At 40.1% G+C, this 25,163-nt stretch overlaps 1 protein-coding gene across 3 annotated transcripts in view; it reads left to right on the plus strand.

The window, feature by feature from the left end:
- The window catches only part of SYK (spleen associated tyrosine kinase), a 546,937-nt gene that overhangs the window by 433,283 nt on the left and 88,491 nt on the right, over positions 1–25,163 (plus strand). For 2 of the 3 annotated variants that reach the window (XM_073575337.1, XM_073575336.1), the window contains exons 5-7: positions 1,767–1,857; positions 15,271–15,320; positions 17,629–17,697. In XM_073575337.1, coding sequence (XP_073431438.1) covers positions 1,767–1,857; positions 15,271–15,320; positions 17,629–17,697 — 210 coding nt within the window. The remainder of the gene's footprint in view (positions 1–1,766; positions 1,858–15,270; positions 15,321–17,628; positions 17,698–25,163) is intronic. The other variant, XM_073575338.1, reaches the window with a different exon arrangement.

A 25,163-nucleotide genomic window follows, 5' to 3' on the forward strand; every position in this document is an offset into this window, starting at 1 on the left:
TAATCTGTAAGTGCACTTACAGGGTATTTATAGTGACTTGACTCACAATATGACTAGTTTCCCTGACGAAGCTGTCTTTAGGACAGCGACATACGTTGGACTGGACTGAGCTGACTGTTTAAACCTCCATCTGGTAATTATGTTTGTACTTTGGTTATTTGTATCTGTGGTGTCTGAACAATCTCCCTATTGCATGGAGGCTTTTTTATAGGGTAAATATGCTTCATCATTGCACTTTACAGATTAGGACCTTCACGAGGAGCGACACAATTATATGGCTATTGCTGATAATGTACATCTTTATTATTACCTGATCATTTATATCATAATTTACATTGGTGTTCATTTCTTATTTATGTGCTGTTTCTCCTGTAAGTCCATCTTGCATCTTGATTAAAAATTATTTACCTGGTGGTAGATCTATTTTTATCTGTACATACATATCATTGATATTGTTGTATATTAGATATAAACGTCTGCTCTATATTGTCCTTGCATGTTGCTTTGCATATGATTTTAATGGTGTTTTAGCTGTTATTTTTTTCTGTCTGTTTGGCATTTTTGTCTAAATAAAGCCTTTTTATACAGTATGTAGGCTGTGTGTGCACTGTTTCTTGCGCTTCTTTCTCACTGTTTGGTTTCCATTTCATTTGTCGCATAGTTGCACCCGGCCATATCATCTAGTAATACTGAATGTGGTGCCCACCCTTTTACATATGTGTTACTAATAGTAATGTTTGTCCCATTTCTCTTCAGCATTTTCACTTTACTTTTCGTTGATGCAAGGGGAAAATCAATGAAAAGTTGGCTTGTGGTCAAAAATGGGGGGACTCTATGCCTTTTTTAATTAATTATTTATTTAAATAATTTAGAAAAACGGCATGGGGACCCGTCTATTTTTGATTACCAGCCAAGATAAAGCTGACAGCTTGGGACTGCAACCCGCAGCTGTTGGTTTTGCCTGTGCTGACTGTCAAAAATAGAGGGGACCCAATTCCATTTTTTTTCTTTTTATTTATTTATTGCACAGTCGTCGGCTGTTGAATACTCCCATCATCGTACACCTGTTCTCGCTGCTATAAGCGAAACAAGGTGCAGGATGATGATTGTGGTACTCTCATCAGCCAACACCTGTGACCAGCGGTAACCTTTTTACTGCCAGTCACAGCTCCTGGCTCACATGCTGTCATCTCTATGACAGCGTGGGAACTGCAGCTCTCTGACCGGCGGTAACATACTTACCACCTATCAGAGCCAGTGTTAATCATTCTGTTCCACAGATGACAACATTGGAAACACCCAATGTTCAGGCCCCTCATTCATTTGAATATGGTCAAGGACCAGGTACTGTTCTGGAAGCCGAACATTTTTAAAATGTTCAGCCGAAACCGTCGAACGCAAACATCCAGGAGTTTGCCCATCTCTAGCAAAAATCATACAATGTGATTTTCTGGATTTTTTTAGATTCTGTCTCTCACAGTTGAAGTGTACCTACAATAAAAATTACAGACCTCTCCATTATTTGTAGGAGGGAAAATTTGCAAAATCTTCAGTGTATAAAATGCTTGTTTTTCCCACTGTATAGCTAGAGAGTTACTTTTCAAGAAAAATACCACTAATATACAGACTTGTGTAAGTAAAATATTGGATGTAAAATTGTATTAATTGTTTAATTTTTCATATTTCTACATTTTAGGTAATAATGTACTTATTTAAATTATTTGTAATATTTTCTTTTCTTTTTTATTTTCCATTACTTTTTTTAGTTAGTTGAACATTATTCCTACAAACCTGATGGACTTTTGAGGGTCCTGACAAACCCATGTCCACGATCAGCTGCTAACAGCAATGCTGTAGGTAAGCAATTCAATGCCGTAAATATATTTAGGTTTCTTAATGGTGTTTTCTTTGATCTGAATATTGATAACCTATCCCTAGGATGGGCCATTAATATCAGATCAAAAAGGGATATAATGTAATTTAAACCACAGTTACACAACCCCTCCCAGCCACTAGTATGTGTACAATGCTTAGGTACATGGAACAATGAAGAGGCCGTTGTCTTCAGCAGTGTGCCCTGGCAGTTTTAAATATGGGGTTTGCAGAGTGTGGTATTCAGTGTCTCCTTTCTCCCGGTATGTGCTTGATTTGTTCCTTTGGTCACATGGTTACTATATAGTTACATTATCAATCGGGGTGATCAGCTTAGGACTTTTCCCTTTACTTATTTTCATGCTGGCCACCTATTTACTGTTAGCCCTTGGTGGCTGTTCTCCTGTGACCATATTTTATATTTATAACTAGATCTATGCTATATGTATTATGCTACCTTTTTAGGAGCACTGTTTACCATTGCCCTGCTGTCTTTTATGTGTCACTTTTTTAGCCACATATGCTCTTTTACTTGGTACTTTAATAAAGATTTGTAATTTTTCACCACAATATACCTTGGACGTTTTTGCACTGTTTCTTTCTTCTGATTTATACAGTTTTAAATAATGTTGAGAATTTGATCTGGTATTGATCGCCTATCCTAAAGATATTGTAATCCTGGAATGTCCCTTTAATTATTACCTCTCTTAACTTGTGTAATAACATTATAAGAATATTTAGTAGCAAAACAAAATGGGTTGAGTGGCTCATTGTCAAAATACAGTGCTAGGACACAGATTAGTCATGTTCAATGGCAACCAGTAACACTAAATATAATGGAAACAGTATTCTCCTGTCATAGACAGACCCACTTCAATTCTACTGCGTAATGTAATAGAAAATGGAAAACTTGAAGAACCGTAGAATGTCTCTCAAGTGTGTAAAAGCTTTTAACCCCTTTACCCACAAAGGTGGGGTATGCATGTTAATGACCAGGCTAATTTTTACAATTCTGACCACTGTCAATTTATGTGGTAATAACTCTAGAATGCTTTAACAGATCCTGCTGATTCTGAGACTGCTTTTTCGTGATATATTGTACTTCATGATAGTGGTAAAATTTATTCGATATGACTTGCGTTTATTTGTGTAAGCAACGGAAATTTGGCAAAAATTTTTGCAATTTTCAAACTTTTAATTTTTATGCCCTTAAATCAGAGAGATATGTCACACAATAGATAATAATTATAATTTCCCACACGTCTACTTTACATCAGCACAATTTTTTAAACAATTTTTTTTTTTGTTAGAAAGTTATAAGGGTTAAAATTTGACCAGTGATTTCTCATTTTTACAACAAAATTTACAAAACAATTTTTTTTATGAACCACCTCACATTTGAAGTCACTTTGAAGGGTCTATATGATAGAAGATACCCAAAAGTGACACCATTCTAAAAAATGCACCCCTCAAGGTGCTCAAAACTACATTCAAGAAGTTCAATTACTCTTCAGGTGCTTCACAGCAATTTATGGAATGTGAAATTAAAAAATGGACATTTAACTTTTTTTTCACTAAAATTTAAATTTAGACTTTTTTTTTATTTTTTAGTGTAACAGGAAAAAATGAACCCCAAAATTTGTAATGCAATTTCTTCTGAACATGCTGATGCCCTATATATGGAGAAAAATTACCTTTTAGGCGTACGTCAGCGCTCGGAAGGGAAGGACTTTTTCAACACAAAATTAGCTGAGATTGAGAGCAGACGCCATGTCACATTTGGAGAGCCCCTGATGTGCCTAAACTGGAAACCCCCCACAAGTGACTCCATTTTGTAAACAATACCCCCCAGGAACTTATCTAGATATTTGGTGAGAACTTTGAACCCCCAAGTGCTTCACAGAAGTTTATAATGTAGAGCCGTAAAAATAAAAAAATCTAATTTTTTCCACAAAGATGATCTTTTAGACCCCATTTTTTATTTTCCCAAGGGTAACCAGAGAAATTGGACCTCAAAAGTTGTTGTGCAAATTCTCCTTAGTAGGCTGATAACCCATATATGTGAGAAAACTACTGTTTGGGCGCACCTTGGGCACAGAAGGGAAGGAGTAAAGTTTTGGAATGTAGACTTTGATGAAATGGTCTGCTGGCATCATGTTGCATTTACAGAGCCCCTGATGTGCCAAAACTGTGGAAATGCCCAACAATGCCTCCTTTTTGGAACTTATCTACTGTTTCCTGATATGTAAACTTCATAATGTAGCGGCATAAGTGAATTGTGTAGTGTTTGTCAGGTCGTCATACGTCTGTTGTGTAGTGTTCGTCAGGTTGTCATACGTCAGTTGTGTAAGTAAGAAATGATTTTAATAGTCCATGGATGTGTGGTACAGTCTGAAGCATTCTTTCATACATAGGCCAGGTTTATTTGGGCAAGTGTTGCATTGATAAATTATGTCCTTGAGTATTCCCCTTCGGAAACACTCGGCACCTCGCTTGCGACTTACCTTTTTTCCACTTTGAAGGATATTCCCCAGGAAATGTTGGCCTGGTATGATACGAACATCTTCAGTGCCAGAAATACTGGGGCCCACTCCTTCCTAACTGCCAAATATCAGGGCCTTAATCACTATCTCCTGGAACTGAAGGTACGACGTAGTGGTCTGACCTGCACGTCGTGAAAGCTGGAAAGCGCTGTGCATTGCCATCTGTATGATATGCATGGCCAGCTTCTTGTACCACACCTTAGCCTTTCTCAAAGCACTGTACAGCTGGAGGACTTGATCACAGCGATCAAAAGCCCCCAAGTTTTTGTTGTACCCCAGTAAACAGTCCAGTTTGAAGACCTGTGTAGAGGTACCTCATACAGTGCTGAGGGTGCTGCCATCACCATGTTTGGTGGTCAAGTAAAAGACATCCCTTTTATCTTTGTACTTGACCACCAGCAGGTGGTCGCTACATTGGGCTCTGCTGACACCTCTTCTGAGCATCTACACAATTAGCATTTTTGGGAGGCCTCTCTGATTTTTGTGGACAGTACCAGACGCTGCAGTACCTCGAGCATAGAGGGACTTGAAGAGTGGGATGCTGGTATAAAAGTTATCCACATAGAGGTGATAACCTTGATCCAACAGTGGGTGCACCAAATAACACATAATTTTCCCAATCACTCCCAGGACAGGGGGGCATTCAGGGGTTCAATTTGGGTATCCTTCCCTTCGTAAACTCCAAACCTGTGGGTGTGGCCTTTGGTACTCTCACACAGCTTATAGAGCTCAATTCCATAACTGGTCCTCTTACTGAGCAGGTACTGACAGTATTTGAATTTGAGCCTCCCCTTGAAATGGATTTGGGACTCATCCAAGTAGATGTCCCTTTGGGGCACATAAACATCAGCAAACTTTTTGTTGAAGTGTTCGATGACCGGCCGAACTTTGAGCAGACAGTCAAAATTGTGGTCATCTCGGGGATGACACCATGCATTATCGTTGTAATGCAGGAATTTTAGGATGGCTTCAAAACATGTCTGGGTCATGACCATTCAGAACACTGGAGTGTTGTATAAAACATCAACACTCCAATATTGCCGAAGTTCTGGTTTCTTCAGTATCCCCATGTGAAGGACAAAGCCCCAAATCTTCATTATTTCAACAGTGTCTACAGGACTCCAGATAAAAAATGATGAATCGGGGTTTTGTGCCAAATATTGATGAGAGTACAAATTAGTTTGGCCCACCATGAGGTTATCAAAATCCTCAGAGAAATGGATTTTGAAAAAGTCTACTTCTGTGAGGATGGTGGTTTCAAACTTGATTCCTGATTGTGCCACAAAATCAGGAATCAGTGGCTCATAAGTTTCTGGGGGTGAGGTCCATACGGGGTCACTAATGGGGGTGCTGGTTCACCTTCTCTCCTGGGGCATCTTTGTGCTGGTTCACCTTTTGTCCTGGGGCGTCTTCGTGCTGGTTCACCTTCTGTCCTGGGGCGTCTTTGTGGCAGTTCAGCAGCACCTGAGGAGGAAGAGGAGGAGGAGGAAGAGGAAGACAAGGAGTCTGAATCTGAAAATGAAAAAAAGGTGGGATCCTCTCCCTCACTGTCAGTGTCAGAGGCAAGGAGAGCGTATGCCTCCTCCACTGAATAGTATTTTTGGGACGAGCGGGATAACATTTTTTTATGTATGTTGTGTTTGTGTCAGTACTTTATTCGGTTGTGTATGAGAGAGTGCTTAGTGTAAACTTTTTATTTTAAAAGAAAAAGATAAAAGAAAAAAAGCAGCAACCAGGGAGAAAAAAAGTCAGTGAAAAAAGTGTAAAACAGCGAGCATGAGTGCTAATCAGTGATGTGTGTCACTAATCAACGCTCAGTGACTGCTGGATGTGCGCACATAGGTGATTCAAAGGAGGTGAAAAAAGTGTAAAACAGTGAGCACGAGTACTGATGAGTGAACTGCATCACTAATCAACGCTCAATCGGCTGCTGGATGTGCGCATGGAGGTGGCGCAAAGAGGGGGTGAAAAAGAAAAGTGAAAAACAGCAGGCACTAGTGATGATAGAACTGCGCCCCTAATCAATGCCCAGTGCAAACGGAGGTGGTGCAAAGGAGGTGTGGAGGGGCTAAAAAGAGGGGGAGAGGGGGATTGCTCTTACAGCTCCGATCCCAGGTTACAGCTAAGACACAGCCAGGTCACAGCGCGGTCACACAGCGTCTGTGCCCTATGATTGGTGCAATTAATGTAATTGTCAATTGCACCAATCAGAGTGGATCAAGGCGATGCCAGGGTGTTGCCAGGCACCAGCCTATGATAAGTTTTCTGAGAGCACTGATCATAGGCTGGGACATCAGTGTTTGAGGCAATCTGATTGCCTGAAACACTGAGAAATGCTGCTTTTGACTGCTCAAAATTGAATAGCCAATCACAGCGATTGTCGTTGTGGGGGCCGTCAACACCTTCCAGGATGATAACACCATCTACCCTGAGGTAAGTTGGCGTCGGAACTTTAATGCTATCACCACAACTTTGGTTGCAGTGTTGCATAAAAAAAGATATAATAATCCGTCCCACGTCAATAAGGCGTGTGGTCCTGGTATTACTGCAAATGTCAGAAAGGGGTTAAAGTCAGGTGATAAGTATCACTGTTACGGCACAAATAATTTTTTTGGGGACTATGAAAAAATAGATGCATGGCTACCAGTGAGATTCCAGTAGAATATTACACGTATATACAATCCACAAAGAATGCGCCTTAAAAAATTAAGGATATATAATATACACTGCTCAAAAAAGTAAAGGAAATGCTAAAATACCACATCCTACATAACTCTGAATGAAATATTCCAGTTGCAAATTTTTATTCATTGCATAGTGGAATGTGTTCAGAACAATAAAACAATTATCAATGGAAATCAAAATGAATATCATGGAGGTCTGGCTTTGGAATGATACTCAAAATCAAAGTGGAAAATCAAATTACAGGCTGATCCAACTTCAGTGGAAATGCCTCATGACAAAGAAAATATGCTCATTATTGTGTGTGGCCTCCACGTGCCTGTATGGCCTCCATACTGTACAACGCCTGGGCATGCTCCAGATGAGGCGGCGGATGGTCTCCTGAGGGATCTACTTCCAGACCTGGACTAAAGCATCCACCAACTCCTGGACAGTCTGTGGCGCAACGTGATGTTTTTGGTTGGAGCGAGACATGATGTCCCAGATGTGTTCAATCGGATACAGGTCTGGGGAATGGGCGGGCCAGTCCATAGCTTCAATGCCCTCATTTTGCAGGAACTGCTGACACACTCAGCCACATGAGGTCTGGCATTGTCCTCCATTAGGAGGAACCCAGGGCCAATGCACCAGCATATGGTCTTACAAAGGGTCTGAGGATCTCATCTCGGTACCTAATGGCAGTCAGGCTACCTCTGGCAAGCACATGGAGGGCTGTGCGGCCCTCCAAAGAAATGCCACCCCACACCATTACTGACTCACTGCCAAACCGGTCATGCTGAAGGATGTTGCAGACAGCAAATCGCTCTCCATGGCATCTCCAGACTCTGTCACATCTGTCACATGTGCTCAGTGTGAACCTGCTTTCATCTGTGAAGAGCACAGGGCGCCAGTGGTGAATTTGTCAATCCTGGTGTTCTGAGGCAAATGCCAAGCGTACTGCATGGTGTTGGGCTGTGAGCACAACCCCGATCTGTGGACATCGGGCCCTCAGAGCATCCTCACGTAGTCGGTTTCTAACCGTTTGTGCAGACACATGCACATTTGTAGACTACTGGAGGTCATTTTTGCAGGGCTCTGGGAGTGCTCCTCCTGTTCCTCCTTGCACAAAGGTGGAGGTAGTGGATCTGCTGCTGGGTTATTGCCCTCCTACGGCCCCCTCCATGTCTCCTGGTGCACTGACCTGTCTCCTTGTAGCGCTTCCAGCCTCTGGACAATACGCTGACAGACACAGCAAACTTGCTTGCCACAGCTCGCATTGATGTGCCATCCTGGATGAGCTGCACTACCTGAGCCACTTGTGTGGGTTGTAGAGTCTGTCTCATTCTACTACGAGTGTGAAAGCACAACCAACATTCAAAAGTGACCAAAACATCAGCCAGAAAGCATTGGTACTGAGATGTGACCTGTGGTCCCCACCTGCAGAACCACTCCTTTATTGAGGGTGCCTTGATAATTGCCAATAATTTCCATCTGGTGTCTATTCCATTTGCACAACAGCATGTGAAATTGATTGTCAATCAGTGTTGCTTCCTAAGTGGACAGTTTGATTTCACAGAAGTTTTATTTACTTGGAGTTATATTCTGTTGTTTAAGTGTTCCCTTTATTTTTTTGAGCAGTGTATATTTTTTTTGACATGATTAATATGTGCCCCTCACTGTATTAGTGATATATGAAAGCATATACAGTATATGCAAGGCAGCACTGCTACCAACAACAATAACCAGGTAATCAAAAATCTAACCTGGTGAGTCCAAATACCCTAAACTTGAATGATAAAGAAAATTTGGTAGAATTAACATGTTCTTTATTTCATCTCAGAAACAGACAGCAAAGTTCTTGTTTCATCACAGAAGCAGTCAAAACGTTACTGTCTGTTTCTGTGATGGAATAAACAATTTTTTTGTTCAACGTTGGTGCTGCAATATACATTTTCTTTATCTTGTATTAGAAGCATACTCATCTATTTATAGGGGAGAAAACAAGTATTTCATACACTGATGATTTTGCAAGTTTTCCTACCTACAAAGAATGGAGAGGTCTGTAATTTTTTATCATAGGTACACTTAAACTGTGAGAGACAGATTCTAAAAAAAATTCAGAAAATCATATTGTATGATTTTTACATAATTAATTTGCATTTTATTGCCTGAAATAAGAATGTGATACAATAGAAAAGCAGAGCATAATATTTGGTACAGAAACTTTTGTTTGCAATTACAGAGTTCAGACCTTTCCTGATCTTTCCTGTAGTTCTTGACCAAGTTGGCACACCCTGAAGCAGGGATTTTGGCACACTCCTCATTACATAACTTCTCCAGATCATTCAGATTTCAGTGCTGTCACTGGGCAACATTGAGTTTTAGCTCCCTCCAAAGATTTTCTATTGGGTTCAGGTCTGGAGACTGGTCAGGCCCCTCCACGACCCTGAAATTCTTGTTAATGAGCCACTCCTTAGGTGCCCTGGGTTTGTGTGTTTCTGGCCATTGTCTTGTATTTCTTCCATTTTGTAATAATTGTTCCAACAGTTGCCTTTTCACTAAACTGCTTACATATAGTCCTGTAGCCCATCTCAGCCTTGTGCAGGTCTACAATTTTGTCACTGGTGTCCTTAGATGGCTCTTTGGTCTTGGTCATGGTGAAGAGGTTGGAGTGTGATTGCTTGAGTATGTGGACAGGTGCCTTATATACAGGAAACAAGTTTAAACAGATGCAATTAATACAGGTAATGAGTGCACAGTAAGAGGGCTTCTTAAAGAAAAACAGATCTGTGAGAGCCAGAATTCTTGCTGGTTGGTAAGTGATCAAATACTTATTTCATGCAATAAAAAAGCAATTTAATTATTTAAAAATCATACAATGTGATTTTCAGTGATTATTTTTAGATTCTGTCTCTAACAATTGAAGTGTACCTACGATCCAAAATTACAGACCTCTACATTTTTTGCAAAATCAGCAGTGTATCAAATACTTATTTTCCTCTCTGTATATACAGCAGTCTCAGTGTCTCCTATATGATGTATTTACAGCAGTATCTGTGCCTCCTATGTGATGTATATATAGCATCCATGGTGTCTTCTATGTGATGTGCATATATAGCAGTCATGATGTCTCCTGTGTGATGTATACCGCAGACCTCCCAATACTTGAGTTCTACAAATGTAGCATGATCAGTAATCAGTTTCCCACTTTGAGGAGGCATGAGTGTAATCTACTGTGTTTGGAACAACTTACTGCTGTGATTTCTTTACAAAAACTTATCACAAAGCACTGGATAATCACTTGCGAGTAGCATCATCATAACTACCACCTAACATCACATGACTCACCAAAGAAAAGCAGTTCCAGCTATCACATCAGGGGTCAGTTGGTTAAATGTTTCAAGTTAATAATTTTGTACAGCTCCCTGATTGTTATAAATATCCAAATGGCACTTGGCACAAAAAAAGTTCCCCACCCCTGACAAAAAGTAAATCAATCAATATAAAAAAATACATGTTTTCTTTACATTCCAGACATACTTTCACTTTTTAAGTTTATCATGCACAACAATGGATATTGAAAGTCAAATTTGATTGCTTTGTCAATTTTTCAAAGAAAATTTGATTTGCGGTGAATACATTTGCCATGCATTGTATTACTGAAAAACATCTAACTGACTGAAAAGTATGTGTATAACACTGAGGACTGTATTGAACCTGTTTTGAGCTTTGTAGTGCAGAAACAGCCTTATTAATGTCCAAGTCAACCTACTTGGAAGAGGGAACAGGTGGTAATTGGCGGTTAACAGGTTAACAGCAGCTTATGAAACTACTCAATACAGTTTCAGACATTGCAGAGGCTACTTAGAAAAAATGATCCCATTTTTAAGATTCACAGCAGGTTTTATTCAGAAAATTATTAAGCAACTAGAAATAGGCCCAATGCAATCACATCGGGAGTGCGGTGAAGTTAACATCTGTGTATGCTTAGTGGTGCTGACAGGAGCAGCGCAGGTAGAGCTCACAGTTGTGGCTGTTACTGTGCAAGCACGGGAATTGCGGCCACGAACTCTGCCTGAGCAAGTGACATACATGTCACCACTAGTTCTGCGCATGCATAGTAACAACGCGGCTGTTACTGTGCCTGCGTGGGAATAGCGGAGATGTGTACCATATATACTTGAGTATAAGCCGACTCGAGTATAAGCCAAGGCACCTAATTTTGCCACAGAAAACTAGGTAAGCTTATTGACTCGAGTATAAGCCGCGTATGCATTGTCCCCCCATCCTGTCCTGGTGTCAGGAACACCGCACAGCACTTGCTCACTGAGTCAGTGCACGTGTCCTGAGTAAAACAAACTGTGCTCAAAGATACCTGTGGAGCGGGGCAGCAACGGTGAAGATGCATGCTTCAGACAACCAGGACCTGAAGCACGTGACTGCCCAGGGGCGGAGCCGGCCACAGGTCTCTCTGAGGAAGCAGGAGCAGAGAAAGATTGCTTCAGGCCAGATAGGACGTGAAGAACCTGACTGCTGGGGGCATGGCCTAAGCTCCGGAGAGCTAGGAGCTGAAGGAGTAAGGGTAAGGGTACAGTTGTGGCCAAAAGTATTGACACCCCTGCAATTCTGTCAGATAATACTCAGTTTCTTCCTGAAAATGATTGCAAACACAAATTCTTTGGTATTATCTTCATTTAATTTGTCTTAAATGAAAAAAACACAAAAGAGAATGAAGCAAAAAGCAAAACATTGATCATTTTACACAAAACTCCAAAAATGAGCCAGACAAAAGTATTGGCACCCTCAGCCTAATACTTGGTTGCACAACCTTTAGCCAAAATAACTGCAACCAACCACTTCCGGTAACCATCAATGAGTTTCTTACAATGCTCTGCTGGAATTTTAGACCATTCTTCTTTGGCAAACTGCTCCAGGTCCCTGATATTTGAAGGGTGCCTTCTCCAAACTGCCATTTTAAGATCTCTCTACAGGTGTTCTATGGGATTCAGGTCTGGACTCATTGCTGGCTACCTTAGAAGTCTCCAGTGCTTTCTCTCAAACCATTTTCTAGTGCTTTTTGAAGTGTTTTGGGTCATTGTCCTGCTGGAAGACCCATGACCTCTGAGGGAGACCCAGCTTTCTCACACTGGGCCTTACATTATGCTGCAAAATTTGTTGGTAGTCTTCTGACTTCATAATGCCATGTACACGGTCAAACAGTCCAGTGCCAGAGGCAGCAAAGCTACCCCAAAACATCAGGTAACCTCCACCATGTTTGACTGTAGGGACCGTGTTCTTTTCTTTGAATGCCTCTTTTTTTCTCCTGTAAACTCTATGTTGATGCCTTTGCCCAAAAAGCTCTACTTTTGTCTCATCTGACCAGAGAACATTCTTCCAAAACGTTTTAGGCTTTTTCAGGTAAGTTTTGGCAAACTCCAGCCTGGCTTTTTTATGTCTCAGGGTAAGAAGTGGGGTCTTCCTGGGTCTCCTACCATACAGTCCCTTTTCATTCAGACGCCAATGGATAGTACGGGTTGACACTGTTGTACCCTCAGACTGCAGGGCAGCTTGAACTTGTTTGGATGTTAGTCGAGGTTCTTTATCCAACATTCGCCAATCTTGCGTTGAAATCTCTTGTCAATTTTTCTTTTCCATCCACATCTAGGGAGGTTAGCCACAGTGTCATGGGCTTTAAACTTCTTGATGACACTGCGCTCGGTAGACGCAGGAACATTCAGGTCTTTGGAGATGGACTTGTAGCCTTGAGATTGCTCATGCTTCCTCACAATTTGGTTTCTCAAGTCCTCAGACAGTTCTTTGGTCTTCTTTCTTTTCTCCATGCTCAATGTGGTACACACAAGGACACATGACAGAAGTTGAGTCAACTTTAATCCATGTCAACTGGCTGCAAGTGTGATTTAGTTATTGCCAACACCTGTTAGGTGCCACAGGTAAGTTACAGGTGCTGTTAATTACACAAATTAGAGAAGCATTACATGATTTTTCGAACAGTGCCAATACTTTTGTCCACCCTCTTTTTTATGTTTGGTGTGGAATTATATCCAATTCTTTTTGTGTTTTTTCATTTAAGACAAATTAAATGAAGATAATAATACCAAAGAATTTGTGTTTGCAATCATTTTCAGGAAGAAACTGAGTATTATCTGACAGAATTGCAGGGGTGTCAATACTTTTGGCGACAACTGTAACTATGGGACAAAGTTATGAAGGGGCACAGACAGGGACGTAAACCAGATCAGACCGGGGTCAAAGCATAGATAGCACGACAGTACCAAAGGATAAGACAGAACGGATAGTCAGGACATAGCAAGAGATCAGTAAACCAGAATGGGCAATAGACAGTACAATAGGGACAAACTGTAACAGAGTAACAGTAGCCAAGCCAGGAGGTGAGAACTGGAGAAGACTGTATTACTAAAATGTGAGCCAGAGAACAGAGTGAGCGGACAAACCAGGTCATACACAGGAGGCAATCAAGCAATGCAGTATAAAAGCACACAAGGAGGTCAGACACACAGTCAGAACAGCAGTATAGCTGACAGAGAATCCTAGTCTGGAGTGAGTATAAATACCCCTCCCAGATCCAAAAGGAGGCCAGCAAGAGTTAGCCCTGAAAGAGCAGGACATTAACCATGTCCTATACCATAACACCTGGTATATGTGGCTTCCCCCATCCTGTCCTGGTATGTGTGGCTCACTCCAGTCTTGTCCTGCTATGTGTGGCTACCCCCATCCCTGTCGTCGTATGTGTGGCTACCCCCGTCCCTGTCGTCGTATGTGTGGCTCCCTCGTCTCTGTCCTCGTATGTGTGGCTCGCCCTATCCCGTCCTGCTATGTGTGGCTCCCCCCATCCCTGTCCTGGTAAGTGTGGCTCCCCCCATCCTGTCCTGGTATGTGGCTCCCCCAGTCCCTGTCCTGGTATGTGTGGCTCCCCCAGTCCCTGTCCTGGTATGTGTGGCTCCCCCATCCCTGTTCTGGAATGTGTGGCTCCCCCCATCCCTGTCCTGGTATGTGTGGCTCCCCTCATCCCTGTCCTGGTATGTGTGGCTCCCCCAGTCCCTGTCCTGGTATGTGTGGCTCCCCCGACCCTGTCCTGGTATGTGTGGCTCCCCCGACCCTGTCCTGGAATGTGTGGCTCCCCCATCCCTGTCCTGGTATGTGTGGCTCCCCCATCCCTGTCCTGGTATGTGTGGCTCCCCCCATCCCTGTCCTGGTATGTGTGGCTCCCCCCATCACTGTCCTGGTATGTGTGGCTCTTCCCTGTCCTGTCCTTGTATGTGTGGCTCCCCCCGTCCCTGTCCTGGTATGTGTGGCTCCCCCGTCTCTGTCCTGATTTCATTGAAACAGTGACACAAAGCCTGATAAGTGACATATCATCAGAATCTAACTCTCACCTCCTAAATCATGCAGCTTTAAAATTATATAGCAAATCCTGCTCTCAAATTGTATAGCAAAAACCTGCTATAACAGGCTTTTTAACATAAATTACAACCTAAACTTTGCAAGCTTATATCTTCACAACGGAAAGGAGAAATTAAAACTCAATTTTACTCAGCTCAGCTATACAGCCATTATTCTATATTATAGCCAATTTAACATGCTCAAACTGTTGAATGTGGTCTTTAACTTTTTTTTATTCTTTTTATATATTTTTTTTTTTATCTTGGCGATCACCCCTTCAACAAATTTGCGTTGGAATTTACATAACCCTAAAATGCTATGTACATGTAGGTTCATGACCGAAAAATGCTGCAACAGCATGCAAAATGGCCATTGGATGTATGGTTGATAAATTGGAATGGGTTGTGTGCTCTAATATCTGTACTCTGCACTACAAGAATGAACAGGCGCTCCTTGGCAAGCCCTATTTTTTATACTGGGCGCGACCCCCTGATTTGCTGTGCTAGACCATATGATGTGATAGCTGCAGGGATTTAAGGGGAAAAGTCACTCCTTATATCATTAGTCCACTTTATACTGTAAGTCTTCAGCAGTGTGTGAAGTGACATTGAGAATCTTTCTTTGTCTGATTTAATGATTCCAATTGCAGTGTTCAAAATTAGGAGGACCTTTGAATTTCAGGAAATTTGACTTTAAGTCGATGCTCTGCTGATTGATCTGCTCATCTCTACACAGTAAAGTATTTACAATGGCTTTTTTTTCTGTTTTCAAGGGCCCATTAGTTTCCGTGCTCATCATGGGCTTCCTATGCCACCTACAAGGGTAAGCTACAAAAAAGATTTAGTATATTCACTAAGGTTCATGGCAACTGAATACATACCATAACATGATTACAGTATATTAATCTGCAACACAACCCTCTTCTGGTCTTACCAGTAAAGCATTCACTCTGCATCCTTCAACTTTACCCTATAAGCGATCGGAATAAGTGAGTCACAAACTAAGTCTATATGCAAAATATATTTGCTGAAAAAGAAAAGTTAAAGTAGACATAAGTGCAATAATATAATTTTGCAAATTTAATGAACAGCATTTGAGAAGTTCAATAATTACTTATTTGTAAGTAACATCCTCCTTATATATGAACACTTTAATTTATTCATTTATGAATCGCTATATTGCTGGATCATAAAAATCATGAAGATCTCTTCTTCCGACGCTACAATACAGCTTTAATCACTCAGCTCAAAATCTGAGCTGTGCTTATGCTAGACACAAAGATAAAAGTATAAAAATGAAAATGTATGTCACAATGCAATGAATTATCACAATACATAATTAATACAGCTCCATTGTGTTATATGACAAATTTAACCCTGCTACATCATGTGCAATATCTATTTTTAGACTTTATTTTACCAATTTAGATCATCATGATGGTAATAGCTATATGACATCAGTGCGTGCTCATTGTTTTCACTGATTTGATTCAAGTGGACATCCTAATGCTTGTAGGAGAAGATGAGCAGTCTGGCTTTTGTTAGTTTAATGTATATAGAACCATTGGCACAACTCTAAACAGTGGTGCACAAGTAGGATTCCAATCCATAACCTTCTATAAATTACCTTGGCACACACGGATCGAATCCAATGAAAACTGTGATTTAATAAAGTAAAGTACATACAGTAAAAACATTTCGGTCTCAGCGACCTTCATCAATATACCATATGATGTACTGTGAGCTCTTAGTGCTAGGGCAAAGTGTCCATTAGATTGTGGAGAGGTGATATAGGGCCATCTATTGGTCCTGTGAGAGGAGAGCAAATGCCAGCAGTGACGCGGTACCCAACGCTTGTCCTGGGTTTGTTAGTTTAATAACTTGAGTACCTCAATCATCTGGTGGGTTTGTGGTTAAGCAAAGGTCAAACACCCACTGTAAACTATTACAAACATTGCCTTGTGGCTTCGATCTAGGGGAGACACATTATCAGTGGTTCCCTCAGTTAGGACATGCCACAGAACATATGAGAAATCTTTATCTATGGAGGTAAAGGAGGTTCAGGAGGTACTATGAAAAGTAATCCAATATAGCTGAAACCTGTTCTGGATGGGTTGCACTCTGAAGAAACATTGATCTAAACATGAATCTCGACTGTCAAGCTGAGAAGCAGCATGTGAACAAAAATAACTTATCTCCTCACTTAACCTGACAGGTTTACTATGAGACATGGACCAGGAGAAAAAAAAAGTTGTTCTGCTCAGTGAACCTCCCTGCTCTGCTGTTAACAACTTCCAGCAGATCATGGAGACTTCTTCCTGTAGACTATCTCCAGGTTAGGTGAGGAAGTAAGTTATACTGATTCACAATGTTGCTTCTCAGCATGACAGTTGAGAACCATGTCTGGAGCAGTGTTTCTTCAGGCTGATACCTGTCAAAGGGCAAGAATAGGATGAGTTGTAGCCTGAAATAGGTGTCAGTTGCTATCTTGCATAACTTTTATTGGAGAACCACATTCAAGTAGCATCTGGGGAATTTGAACTCATATGCGATGCATATAGCTTTAGGTTGTGCAGAAGTAACTGCCACACCCAAGCCCTGATGCCCGAAGGAGCCTCAATGCCCCTACACCAGATAGAATTTACCAGTATATGAAATGATAGTAAGGTCCTTGTTACATTTTTACATAATTGGAGGCCTAGGAGCCTAACAAACACAAGAGTATCATCAAGGATTACAACTTTTACAACTTTAATTATTTTGTTTAAATAGCTTTTACATATAGTTCTTGTCTATATGTTAGACGCTCACCCTTAAAAGTAACAACGTTTTGTCTTTGTCAGTAATGACTATTGCTGTGGTAAATTGGTTTGTTTCAGCAATGGATATTTCTACATCTATTAGCCATTTCTCTCATGCAAAATCTCTGGGGATCCTTGTGGAACACTGAGGTTCTTTAGAAATCAATTTAAAAAATGCCTTCCATGCCAATGCAATAGAAGTATAGTACAGAAATATAGCACATCAGTCAATACTGAATACACAGCTTATTACAATAATAATGACATTGCATTATGTAAAAGGGTTTTTCTAGCACATTTACTTTTCCTCTCTGGCATTATGGTTTCTAGAATTGGTCAACAGGTGGAATAATTTCAAGATTCAAATCCTCCTCCTTTCCCAAGGCTGGCAGCAAAAAGGTGCAGAGTTCTTGCTCTTTCAAAGCTTTATAAATTGCTAGCAGGTTTGACTGCTTTGCTTTTACAGCTTGCATTAAAGCAGCATTGCAGGATTCGTGCACATGTATACAAAATTACATATGGAATTCAATATGTTGCAAAATGTGAAATGATACATTTTTTTAGCAAAAGATATTATATAAATATATCTTATTGGTTTTTATTACAAACAGATTCATTTGTTGAAGTGTAACTTCATGTGATTATCCATGTAACAAAAAATGCATCCCCACGGTCACTCCCTGGTATGTGGGGAGAGGATTGTACTCCATCACTTCCTCCAGACGATCATAGTCTACAGATACTTTTCCATAAATTAAAGGACCACTCTGAAGTTTTATTTTTTCTTGCCCCATTTGTTATCAATAAGTAATATGTGTGTACAGAGCATATTAAACTACTTGCCGGTTGTTGTTGTTGTCTGCCGTTTTCAGTGGTGCTACAGTCTTCTCCTGCATAATGTAACCATAGCTCTTTCATGTGTTCCTCACATTTGTGCCTTTCTTATTGTAAGTCTATAAGAGCCTCGCTCTGAGTCTTATAGATTTACTTTTTTGAACGTGACCTGTGGTTTGCGCAAACAACGCTGTGCGCGCTGGCAAGTCACAGTTGCAGACAGATGCTGGAGAAAACAGGAGAAGCGTTGGATACGATGTAATACAATAAGTATTTTAATGCACTTGTTACACACATTACTGATTGGTAACATAGGATGCACTAAAAAATACCAGAGTGTTCTTTAAATTTCCAACTATTGAAGCTGCCAATAAAATGCAGACTGATGTACTGTCTATCTAGGAAGTCTGTATTTCCAGTATGCCTACCCCTAAGAAAGGTGAAAAAAGCATACCTATAACAAAACTATTGTGAATACATATTTTTTTTATTTCCATATTTTTATTTATTTATTGAAACTAAAATTATACATAATATAGCTTTTAGCTATATTGATTTGAAAGGCCTGTTCACTTTTTCCAAAGTCCATTTTCTTGACCCAAGGCCTCTTTGGAAAATATTCAGTATACTGCCTTCCTCTAATTAGCACCAGTTTAATGCAACTACTAAAGCACAGTAGGTTCTTGCAGCTGGCAATGAAAGTGATAAAAGACTTAAGACTCTGTATTACAAAGCAGTGTGTATATGTGGCTCCCACATCATTGAGGCTCTTCTGCTGACCATCAACACTAGGAGCATTCAAATGGATTTAGACCTTCATTATTAATACTTTGAACTGTTCAAGCAACACTGTCATCATATAGCACTTTGAGAACCCAGCATTGCTGCTTTAATCCTACTAACTGTGTGGTTAACTACTAAATCTTCATCCTAACTACTTGCTTGGAAAGCTTTATGGCCATGTTTACATATTGTAGATCTGCTGTCGAAAGAATCCTCAGTAAGTATATATTCATATGTGGCACATCTGTTGCAGAGATTTCAGTGACTGTTCCTTTCATCTAAATGGGGTTTGAGAAATCCACACGTACGAGCTGCAGAATACAACCTCCATCAGAAGTAGTGCTGAATTTTCAGTCAAATCTGCAAACGTATCTACCTACCATAAATGATGCTAAAAATCTTCATAAAAATATTTAATCATTTTACATTCTTAATATTGATGCATACTACAATTGATGAATTCCAGTGCATTTCCACTGCCAGAGGTTCATACTTGCTGTAGTTTCGAAAACCCATAACCTGTCTTCAAAGCCAAGCAGATTATTTTTTGCAACATGTGAACGGCATTACACAGACCACACTGATTCATCCTATGTAAACATGAGAGAACAGTTTACAGGTTTATTTTGTGTAGCTATAGTGTTTATAGAAAGTATTGGCATTTTTCCTGTTTTATTAGGTTAGTACATTGATTCACATCGCATGTTCTAGACTTTTCATTAGGATGATCACAACTAGAAAAGACTATAATCAAAACTAAAAATGTATTTGAAAGGCAAAATCATTGAATGCAGAACTATGCCCGCCTTGTAAACCATCATGTGTTATAGCAGTGTTGTCAGAATTTACAGTTCTAATTTTCTATGTATAGGTCCCTACATGAGGACATTTGTATTTAAGGATTGTGCCAAAGCTTTTATATGCTAGGTATCTTAATTCTTAGCTACTGTACATGATTAATTTCTTAGAGGACCTGTTACCTCTCGTCATTTGATTAATTATTAGATAGACATTCTAGAAAGAGGTACATTGATGCCACAGTCTTTTGAAGGAAAAACACAATCGCTCCTTGCCCCATTTCTGTCCCCTGAATTTGCCGCCAGACTTTGGGGCTTGACACCAAGGCAAAGAAAGCATTAAAGGAGCACCACATTCCAGGGTGAACTTGTCTCTCCTTTTTGTGACAGAGGGGTACAGGAGACTTCCTATTTTTTTAGGCAGTCCAGGAGGTCACTCCTCTTTTCAGAAGCCTTCTAGGTATATTACGTGAGTTGGTAAATATGCATTGTAATGGCATGATTAGTTATGCATTCAAATATCATGTGTGTGTTAAAGGATATTTCAGGATTCCTCTATCAACAAAATAACTACAGTATGTACATTGTGAGAACCACTGGGCTATGCAGTCATTTGAACTCTCACCATAGGGTTAAACTAGATGTATTACAGGCAGCTACATTGACTAGTTGGACTATGTCAGAATGGCAAAACATTTTTGATTTTCATATTAGATAGTTACTATTTTTCTTCATGCAGCTATCCATATTTGATCTGGTAACAATGGCTTCCCTGGAAACCTCAGATTTAGTTGAAACAATGGAGATTTGTGGACTCTTATCTTTGGTAGACCAGTGAAAAGAAATGTCTAATGAAATCCTCTGAGTTTCTATGTTGCTGCACAATAAAATACGGAAAAATGTAATGTGATAAGAAAATACTTTACTATCGCTATACATTTACAAATCTCATTATTGCTATTGTATACTTGAATATTATTATTATTATCACCACCACAATAATAGTGAATTTCGGTCACCAGGTATGTAATGGGTAATGTGGAAACTTTTTTGCCTTTATATGTTTGACCATTATTGTTAGCTTTATTATTATTATTGTAACCTAAATATACATAACTTAATATCTGTTAACCATATACTATTTTTTTACAAATATAAATTCACAACACAGATTCAGTAATGATTTCATATATATCAATTTTTTTTATGTATAATGAATAAAAACAGTATAGTAACTCTACATAATTAACATGCTTTACATCTCTTTGACTTTCTTTTTCTTTGGCATTTTCTGGTTTGATAGAGTCCGCACAGTAAACTCTGAACAGCATTTCCCACAACACATTCTGGCCACTCTTCAGGCAGTTTTATTACGGGCATTTTTTCATTAGTGGCAACAAGTATATAGGGGCTCATTTGAGTCGACACAGAGTGCATCAGATTTACAATGTGTGATGTGTATCCCTGTCTGATGAGAAGTAAGCTCCCAGACAGGGCTACAATTCTAGAAGACCACATCACTAAGAAATTGTTTAAATAAATATTTTTCTAAAGTCTTTAGGACTGCATAACTAATACTAATAAAGATATACTTGGTTTCTAAAAGTGGTAGCTTACTCTTTTATAGTATTATAGTTTCTGTTTTGCAGTAACATACAGTGGGGCAAAAAAGTATTTAGTCAGTCAGCAATAGTGCAAGTTCCACCACTTAAAAAGATGAGAGGCGTCTGTAATTTACATCATAGGTAGACCTCAACTATGGGAGACAAACTGAGAAAAAAAAATCCAGAAAATCACATTGTCTGTTTTTTTTTCATTTTATTTGCATATTATGGTGGAAAATAAGTATTTGGTCAGAAACAAAATTTCATCTCAATACTTTGTGATATATCCTTTGTTGGCAATGACAGAGGTCAAACGTTTTCTGTAAGTCTTCACAAGGTTGCCACACACTGTTGTTGGTATGTTGGCCCATTCCTCCATGCAGATCTCCTCTAGAGCAGTGATGTTTTTGGCTTTTCGCTTGGCAACACGGACTTTCAACTCCCTCCAAAGGTTTTCTATAGGGTTGAGATCTGGAGACTGGCTAGGCCACTCCAGGACCTTGAAATGCTTCTTACGAAGCCACTCCTTCGTTGCCCTGGCGGTGTGCTTTGGATCATTGTCATGTTGAAAGACCCAGCCACGTTTCATATTCAATGCCCTTGCTGATGGAAGGAGGTTTGCACTCAAAATCTCACGATACATGGCCCCATTCATTCTTTCATGTACCCGGATCAGTCGTCCTGGCCCCTTTGCAGAGAAACAGCCCAAAGCATGATGTTTCCACCACCATGCTTTACAGTAGGTATGGTGTTTTATGGATGCAACTCAGTATTCTTTTTCCTCCAAACACGACAAGTTGTGTTTCTACCAAACAGTTCCAGTTTGGTTTCATCAGACCATAGGACATTCTCCCAAAACTCCTCTGGATCATCCAAATGCTCTCTAGCAAACTTCAGACGGGCCCGGACATGTACAGGCTTAAGCAGTGGGACACGTCTGGCACTGCAGGATCTGAGTCCATGGTGGCGTAGTGTGTTACTTATGGTAGGCCTTGTTACATTGGTCCCAGCTCTCTGCAGTTCATTCACTAGGTCCCCCCGCGTGGTTCTGGGATTTTTGCTCACCGTTCTTGTGATCATTCTGACCCCACGGGGTGGGATTTTGCGTGGAGCACCAGATCGAGGGAGATTATCAGTGGTCTTGTATGTCTTCCATTTTCTAATTATTGCTCCCACAGTTGATTTCTTCACTCCAAGCTGGTTGGCTATTTCAGATTCAGTCTTCTCAGCCTGGTGCAGGGCTACAATTTTGTTTCTGGTGTCCTTTGACAGCTCTTTGGTCTTCACCATAGTGGAGTTTGGAGTCAGACTGTTTGAGGGTGTGCACAGGTGTCTTTTTATACTGATAACAAGTTTAAACAGGTGCCATTACTACAGGTAATGAGTGGAGGAAAGAGGAGACTCTTAAAGAAGAAGTTACAGGTCTGTGAGAGCCAGAAATCTTGATTGCTTGTTTCTGACCAAATACTTATTTTCCACCATAATATGTAAATAAAATGAAAAAAAAAACAGACAATGTGATTTTCTGGATTTTTTTTTCTCAGTTTGTCTCCCATAGTTGAGGTCTACCTATGATGTAAATTACAGACGCCTCTCATCTTTTTAAGTGGTGGAACTTGCACTATTGCTGACTGACTAAATACTTTTTTGCCCCACTGTAAATGACAATACTTTAAATCTGGTTCTAGATAAAGTTCTGCAGTCTTGACCATTTGTCGGGTACTATACAGTTTCTTTGTAAACTTTTTCGATAGTAGCAAAGAGAGAAATGAAAATTATATCAGTGTTTCTGCAGCATTGCACACATAATTTACATTTACATTATTGCACACATATTTTATATTTTTAGTGCGCCCATAATATTTCAGAATGGCCTCCACTATCATGGTGACTATACCTAATATTTTTCTTGGTCACTTTATTAGATACATCTGCCCTTTCAGGATCGGCGCTCCCTTGTATGGAAATAATGCACACGAGCTGCAAAAATAAATCAAGTGAACACATTTTCCATGAATCAGTTTCATTCCCATTAGAATAGGATAGCCAAGACCTCTGACCAAAGTAGGGCCATCAATGCTACCCCACACCTTCAAAGCCACAACAATAGGAAACTTTTCCAGCATGGCCAGGTTTCTAATCAAACTCGTAGCTCTCCATGAATTCGGCCTTCCCCAACAAACCATTTAGCTCCAAAATAGGCCCCAAAACCACCTGCCCCATACATCAGTATGAAAATGAAATCTATATTAGACACCAGTGACTCCAACCAAACTGATCATCCATGATAAGAATGCAGAAACTCAGCTCAGACCTTCAAATCTGCCTTGTGCTTCAAATTCAACCAAACAAAATGCAAAGGGTGTTCAATACCTGCTGTGGCCTGCACTAAAAAACTCTCCCCATAGGCAGAATTCTGCAGGCTTGTAAGGCCTCCTATCTCCTAACCTTTAAATCCATTAGCATATCTGCCCTCATTCCATTTTAACAGAATCTATCTAAATGCCCAAAAACATCAACACTGTTGATGGACCCTCAGTTTTTTTGGGTGCCAATGGCATAGCGAAACAATGAGCCACTGTTGTCCTAAGTAGTAGCGAGCATATTTGGAACCCCACTGGTCTACTGCTTAAGAAATCGTCTATGTAATGTAAGTTGCAATGCAGGTCGGACTCTTCCTTCATCACCCATTCAATGAAACAGCTACATTTTTCAAAATAAGCACATAAAACTGAACATCCCAATGGCAAACAACAATCCACATAAAACCTATTATCCCAGTAATAACCTAACAAGTGGAAACCCTGTGAATGCACTGACAGCAACCAAAACATGGACTCAATGACTCTCTTTGCCATCAGAGACCATCTTCTAAACCTACACACCCACTCAACCGCCATATCAAAATACACATAAGAAACTGACATCAACTCTGGACTTATGCAATCATTAACCCATGTAATGATAGGATGCAACAAATGATGTATCAACCTAAGTTTATTAGGCTCCTTTTTCGGAACCACTCCCGAAGCGTAAAAGCACAAGTAAGGCCAAAGAGGGATAGGGTAGCATAAGTTCTAGCCATTCTACCAAGCATAACTTCATTCTGCACCTTATTCCTAACAACATCCCCATTGTTGGGAATAAATGGGACGACTGCAATCTGTTCGGCCGCAAAATACACAGTTCAACTAAAGAAGGTAAAAATTTCCAGAATTTCTAAACCTATAAAATGTATTTACAAAACACAAAAGTTTTGCAAACATATCAATACTAAAACTTTTCTGCGTCCCGCTGTTACACTACGAGGCCAGGACTTGCCGGTCCCATCACCACACAAACCATGCTGCTCACTCCCCACTCGCCCCCGTCACCACCTCATCTGTGCGCGGCTCCACCATTAGGCTGCGCCGGAGGGATACGGAGCCATGCACAGATGAGGTGGCGAGAAGGGAGATGCAGGAGATTTTACCTGGCTTGTTTTTCAACCATCACTGAACTTACCATGGATAAGTGGATTTCACTGATTGTTTTACTGCTTTTTACACGGCTGTTTTACTGACGAAAAAAAATATTTTGATGTGCAGAGAGGTATTACTGCAATAAGGCACTTTTATTCTTTTTTTTCTATAATATAAAGTAATTTCATGCAATGCAACTGATGGGAGGGAGACCTGTTTCTACCTAAAAATTATTTAATTTATAAGAGAAGAAAAGTTTTAGTATTGAAATGTTTGCTGAACTTTTGTGTTTTGTAAACTAAAGAAGGTAACTTAAAATGAAAACTAAACCATACCTCAACAAGGTAGCCACTTCCTTATCAGGATATCTACTTAGAAACAGTAGC

Source organism: Dendrobates tinctorius, unplaced genomic scaffold, assembly GCF_039654945.1.
Source record: "Dendrobates tinctorius isolate UK_male_01 unplaced genomic scaffold, ASM3965494v1 ptg000044l, whole genome shotgun sequence".
Classification (NCBI taxonomy): Eukaryota; Metazoa; Chordata; class Amphibia; order Anura; family Dendrobatidae; genus Dendrobates; species Dendrobates tinctorius.